The sequence below is a fragment of the Galeopterus variegatus genome, unplaced genomic scaffold, assembly GCF_000696425.1.
Source record: "Galeopterus variegatus unplaced genomic scaffold, G_variegatus-3.0.2 Scaffold2529, whole genome shotgun sequence".
In the NCBI taxonomy this organism is placed as follows: Eukaryota; Metazoa; Chordata; class Mammalia; order Dermoptera; family Cynocephalidae; genus Galeopterus; species Galeopterus variegatus.
The window spans coordinates 96,180-103,213 of record NW_007728640.1 but is presented as its reverse complement, the minus strand read 5'-3'; the positions used below and the strand labels follow the sequence as shown (position 1 = coordinate 103,213).

Sequence of the window (7,034 nt, the reverse complement as noted above, 5' to 3'; positions counted from 1 at the left end):
ACCGAGGGTTGCGATCCCGTTACCGGTCACGAAAAAAGACGAAAAGGAAAAAAAAAAAAAGTGAGATGGTTATATTTAAATTTTTTTTTAATCTGTTACACAATAAACACTAAATGATAGCAGGGGAATGGGAAACATCTGTATGACATTTGTAACTTACAAAGAGATACTAATCACAATATAGAGAGAAGTGATGGAAATATACAGTCAGTACACTAAATCCTCCTGATCAGACAATAAATTAATTAATTCTCTATAATAAAATTGAAATTCTTTACCATGGCCTGCAATGGCCTACATGATCTAGTCTTGCCTACCTCTCTGATCTCATTTGTGCTCTTCTTCCCCTGGTTCACCACCCTCCAACCACCCTGACCTTTTCTAGTTCCAAGAACAAACCAAACACTTTCCTATGGAAACACGAAGCTCTTATACTCCCTGGGGCTTTTGTATATGCTGCTGGTTACCTGTCTGGAAAGCTTTCTTTACTCTTCACATGGTTAACTCTTCAATCTACAAGTCTCAGATCTGCCCTACCTAATAGCCCTGTATAAAGTGAATCCCCCTAATAATGTACTATTTCAGCACCTTACTGTCTTCCTTTTTTTTTTTTTTTTGGTGGCTGGCCAGTAAGGGGATCTGAACCCGTGACCTTGGCGTTATAAGGCTGTGCTCTAAACAACTGAGCTAAACAGCCAGCGCCTGTTGTCTTCCTTAGAGTACTTATCACATTTTGTATTTTATTTGCTTTTGTCAATCTCCCTCATTAGACTATTACATCATGTAAGTTTTGCTCCCTACATATTCCCAGGGTCAAGTACAGTGACAGCAAACATGCTCAGTAATATCTATTGAGGGGCTGGATGATTAGTTCAATTGGTTAGGGTGTGGTGCTGATAACACCAAATTCCAGGGTTCAATTCCTGTACCGGCCAGCTGCCAAAATAAAGAAATAAATAAAATTAAAAAAATAAAGATGGTCAATAAATATTTGTCAAATGAATGAAGAAAAACTGAATACCCAAGCATCAGGTAATATGGGAAAGCTCCAATTATGATATATTATCACAATGAAATATTATATAACTATTCAAATTGACAGGTATGGAGATAGTAAAAGAAAACATCTATATGAAATAATGGTATAAGTAAAAAAAGCAGACCACAAAATAATATGCACATATATCATACAACTATGTAAGGAAAGTATATATACATTCAAAAATGATTAGAAAATAATTCATGGTAATAATAATAGGTTTTAACAATTAGCAACCTTTTTATTTAAAAAAGCAGGTTGCTAACAATAAAACCATATAAAATAAGATTGTAGAAATTATTACAAAATAGTAAGTGAAAAAAATTATTACTACAAAATAATAAGTGAAAAAAATAAAGCATAATATTATATGTATACCATGATTGTAGGCCAAATGAAATACAGATTGAAAGAAGATAAAGACACAAAAATACCTATGGCCTCAAAGTGATAAAATTATGCACAAAATTTGTCTTTTAAATTTTCTTGGTCTTTTAAAAAACAGTATTTTAGGACTGGCCAGTTAGCTCACTTAGTTTAAAGCATGGTACTCGTAACACCAAGGTGAAGGGTTCACATCCCCATACCAGCCAGCCACCAAAAAAAATTTTTTTAATGAAGATAGCCAAAAATAGATAAATAAGTAAAAATCACTCATTATCTCATCACCTAATTAACAACAAATGAACAACATTTAGGTAAATATCATTAGTTCTTTTTTCTAATACGCATAAGCAAAGATATATGTAAAACAAAATTAGAACCACAGTATACATGCTACTTTAACCTACTTGTTTTCATTTAACAACATATCATTAACATTTCCCGCCTACAATGGCTTAATTATAAACTTTCAAAAACATTTTTAACAAGGTAACATTAGTGGTTGAGAGGCATATTAGCGGACTGAGCATGGCAAAAGGTATAGATCCAGAGCCCAGATCCATAATAACCTGCAACTGTTTAAGTCAAACACTAAGTATCTCCAAGGCTCAACTGCTATATCCATAAAACAAAGCAAATGCTGAAAGAAGGTGAGGATTGATGCTTCTTAACAAACATTACAAAGTGTGATAAATTTAAGTTTTAAAATATAAAGAAACAATTCAAGAGAGTGAAGGAATGAAATATACTGACAAATCCTAACCCCCAGAATAGTCTCCCAAGCACTCTATACCACTGATAACATACAACTCACACCATATCCCCAGGAGAAGTCCAAGCTGCCTTCAGTAGAGATGCCTGTGCCTGTATAACTTGGAAAAGCAGACTCTGAATTCTCAGTGTTGGCTGATGTAAAAGGTGACTCTCGTGTGATGTCAGACTCACTAAATGCACAATTTGGGAGAAGAGAAGACAGAAAAATTATTATATTTCCTCAAGTTTCTGCAGCATTAACTACTTAGCAACTTATCAACTGATAAGCACATGGACAAATATATCTGCAGAGGCAAAAATAAATGAAGAACTTGAAATTCAAGCATTATGGAAAAGTCTACCTAATTCCTATAGAAGTGATGGCAGCCCTTCCAAATCTAGTCATAGTCTACAATGAATACTTTAACATTCCACTTATAACATATACTCTTGACAAGTACAAGTATTTCAGAAATGTTCACTGTAGTATCTGAACTTGTATGGTACTTTTACACATATTAATTTCATTTTATCCTCACAACAATCTAGTGATGTAGAACTCAATTTTAAAAAAAAAGAATCTGAGGTTTAGTTCCAGGTTTTAAAACTAGGTTTCATGACTTTATAGTTTTTCTTTTTTTCGTGACCGGCAACGGATCGCAACCCTCAGTGTCGCGCCTGTACCAGACCAGGACCGGCAACGGGATCGCAACCCTTGGTGTTGCGCCCACACCTTGCTCAGTCAGTGAGCGGCCGGTCTGTATGTGGGATCCGAACCCTCGGCGGGAGCGCCACCTCGCTCCCAAGCGGCGCACTGTAGCAGTGCACCACTGGGCCGGCCCCGACTTTATAGTTTTTCAATGATAATAAATTGCTTCTCAGAACCTTCTTTGAAGTTAGTCTCCTCTGTTTTATTTCATAAAATAATAACTGCAACTTATATTTACTCAGTATTTACCATAGGCCAAGAATTGTGTCCAGCTTTACACACTTTATCTCATTTATATTCACAACACTCTATAAGAGATAGTATTATCAGGTAAGTGACATGTCCAATGTTACCAGCTAATAAGTGGCAGGACCAGGCCTAAAAATCAAATGTCAGATTGCTCCTAAATCCACGTTCTTTTTTTCTTTTTGGTGGCTGGCCAGTATGGGGATCCAAACCCTTAACCTTGGTGTTATAACACTACACCGTAACCACCTGAGCTAACCCACCAGCCCTGAATCCATGTTCTTAATTACTTCACAATACTACTGCTCAAAGATTATGAAAATAAGTACATATTGCCATTAGCTGTTCCAGAATGAAAATCGAATGGTACTAAAAACATGTGATAAAAATTCTTACTTTGTTTCATTAGCACAAGGCTTGATACCAATCCTAAAGCAAAAACAAAACCTTTGCCATTAGCAAGAGCAATAAGCAAACAAGTATACTTTGTATTATTACCTTTGGGAACTTGTATCTTTTTCATGGCTATCACAGGTAGAGGAAATTTCACAAATCTTCTCTGGAAGTGGATGATGATTAAGAGCATGTTTTGTTATTCCTTTCCTGTGAAAGATTAAAAAATAAAAAAGTTATATTTCTTTTTTTTTCTTTAATTTTTTTAAAAAGTTATATTTCTTGTAAAGAAAAAAATACATACTTTTCAGTAACTTGATCTAGAAGTTAGTCAACTACTTCCTGCTGCTCTGGAACTGCAATCTCCAATACAGTAACCACTAACCACTAGGAGTTAATATGTGGCTAGCCAGAATTGATTGTGTTTATAAGTGTAAAACGCACTGGATTTTGAAGTCTTAGTATGAAGAATGTGCACTATCTCATCAATTATATATATATATATTTTTTTTTTTTTCCTTTTTGTCTTTTTTCGTGTCCGGCAATGGATCGCAACCCTCAGTGTCGCGCCCGTACCGGACCGGACCGGCAACGGGATCGCAACCCTCGGCGCTGCGCCCGCACCTCGCTCAGCCAGTGAGCGGGAACCGGTCTGTATGTGGGATCCGAACCCTCGGCGGGAGCGCCGCTGCGCTCCCAAGCGGCGCACTGTAGCAGTGCGCCACCGGGCCGGCCCTCATCAATTATATTGATCATATACTAAAATGATATTTTAGATATGTTGGATTACACAAAATATATCCTTAAAATTAATTTCACTGCAAATTGAAAATACTGCACATCTATTAGAACAACTAAAATAAAAAATATTGGTAATACCAAATGTAGACAAGGATATGGAGAAACTGGATAACTCATACATTGCTGATGAGGATGTCAAATGCTGAAGCCACTTTGGAATAGTTTGGCAGTTTCTTATAAAACTAAACACATGCATTTACCTAAAGGCATAGCAGCTATACCACTGAGTACTGAACGCAGAGTAATGAAAACATGTTCACACAGAAATGTGTACACAAATATCCATAGCAGCTTTATTTCTAATTGAAAAAGAACTGGAAACAACTCAAACATCCCTCAACATGTGATTGGTTAAACTCTAATACAAGTGTAAGTATGGAATATTACGCAGCAATAAAAAATGAACTACTGATACATGCAACAACTTGAATGGATCTCAAGGGCATCATGTTGAGCGAAAAAAGCCAAAGCCAATTACAAAAAAAAAAAAAAAAAAAAAAAATTCACAAAAGACAAAACTAGAGAAGTAGAAAACAGATTAGTGGTTGACAGGGGATGGAGACAGGAGTGGATATAACTATAAACGGGTACAAAAGGAAGTTCCTTGGTGTTGATGAAACAGCTGTCTATTTTGATTGTAGTGGTGGCTACACCAATCTATAAATGGGACCAAATTGTACAGAATTATACAATTGTATAAACTAAATTGTATAGAACTATACAAATTGTATAGCACAATACAATGTACAAACACACACATATAGGAGTGGATGTCAAAACTGGTGAAAAGTGAATAGGTCTGTAGTCTAGTTAACAATATTGTACCAATGTCAGTTTCCTGGCCTTGAAATGACTAATTATATGAAATCTCACCATTAGGGAATCTGGGTGAAGGGTTCATGGGACTCTATGTACTATTTTTGAAACTTCCTATGAGTCTTTTATTTCAAAATAAAAAGGTAAAAAATTTTTAATTTTTTTTTTGATATGACCACCTGAAAATTTAAATTATGTATGTGGCTTATATTATATTTCTATTGGACATTGCTAGAGTTCAACATGTGCACTGGAACAAACTATGGGGTCAATTACTATTTGTTCTAGTCCTAATCATCTACAGTAGAATTTTCTTCCCAACAAATTCTGTAGTCAAGTAAATTTAGGAAACATTAGAGGTTTAAACAAAGTTACTGAGGTTTCTTTACAAGAGGTCTTCTCTGGGCTTTTAATATGCAAATATGTATTATAAATCTCTAATACTCTTATTTCACAGGAAAGGAAAAGAGCACGGAGGAATTAAGTAACCTGTTTAAGGTCATATGGTTAGAAAATGATGGAGCTAGGATTCAAATCCAAGTACTCTGGCTCCAGGGCCTCTCAGAGGAAAAGAATAGTTTGAGATTTTAGTGAATTATACCATTTTTGTATATAAAGATATAAGCTGAGGGCCCAGTCAGTGGAGCTTGCACTTTAAATTATTTCTCTAATGATGGAGATTGATTTGTGCAGAGCTATCTGCACTTCTCTCATTCAATGATCCTACAACCAAGAGCTTGTCTTTGAGAAAATGGTAGGGATCAGATATATGGATTGCAGCTATGAAACAGAGACTCAAGAGATTTTTTATTCTGTCAGGGAAATCTAACTATGAAGTGACAATTACATAATAATAACAAAGAAGTATTTTTCAATTTGATAACAGCATTGTGATTACATTTAAAAAGTTTATACTTTTGGGCCGGCCCATCGTTCACTCGGGAGAGTGTGGTGCTGATAACACCAAGGCCATGGGTTCAGATCCTATATAGGGATGGCCGGTTGGCTCACTAGCTGAGCGTGGTGTTGACAACACCAAGCCAAGGGTTGAGATCCCCTTACCGGTCATCTTTAAAAAAAAAAAAAAGTTTATACTTTTTAGAGATGCTTACTGAAATATATGGGGTGAAATGATAGTGTCTGGGGTTTTGCTTTCCTTATGTCACAGAGAGGAACAAAGGCTAAAAAAAAAAAACAAAGAAGATAGATGAAGCAAATATATCAAAACTTTGATAACTGTTGAACATGGAGTGATGGGTGGTTATACTATTCTCTATACATTTATGCTTGAAATTTTTTATTACAGACTGTTAAGCTATATGTTGAAAATCACTCTTTCCAAACTCTTTTCAACATCCATAATTTCTGTTAGGGAGAAAACTAAAGTTACTGCTTGAAGGCAGATTATTGTTAAAATATCTAAAGTAAAAATTGATTTTAACTTACTGTCATTTATATGCATTTTATTTTCATTATCTTCATTATTTACTTCATCATGACTCCAGCTAGAGAATCATATTTTGGGAGAATTATCTTTAGGACGTATCAAATCAACAGTCAAGAACAACTATACTGACTCAATAATTCTGTTCCATTAAGTGCCTATCGACATTTTTTTCCATATGAGTTTTTTTCTTTTTTACTCTCAGAATGATCAGAATTAATTATGAAAGCAGATTTTTAGCTAAGCCCTGTTCACTTTATTGGGAAATGACTGTTTCTTCTTCTCAGCTCCTAAAGAGCTCATTATCTGAATTGCTACCATATAGATATCCTATTTCTTAATAGATAAAATTCTGAAAGGCAAGGAAAGATTTTTAGGCTTGTTTTCTTTGTATGTCTATTGTATCAAGTAAAAGTGGGAAGGGACAAGGAAATTACCTTCTACTGAGA

At 35.1% G+C, this 7,034-nt stretch overlaps 1 protein-coding gene across 5 annotated transcripts in view; it reads right to left on the bottom strand.

The window, feature by feature from the left end:
- The window catches only part of FAM149B1 (family with sequence similarity 149, member B1), a 67,130-nt gene that overhangs the window by 58,336 nt on the left and 1,760 nt on the right, over window positions 1–7,034 (bottom strand). For all 5 annotated transcript variants that reach the window (XM_008582167.1, XM_008582165.1, XM_008582166.1 and 2 more), the window contains exons 2-3: window positions 3,630–3,734; window positions 2,238–2,367 (exon numbers count right to left, since the gene is read on the bottom strand). In XM_008582167.1, coding sequence (XP_008580389.1) covers window positions 2,238–2,367; window positions 3,630–3,734 — 235 coding nt within the window. The remainder of the gene's footprint in view (window positions 1–2,237; window positions 2,368–3,629; window positions 3,735–7,034) is intronic.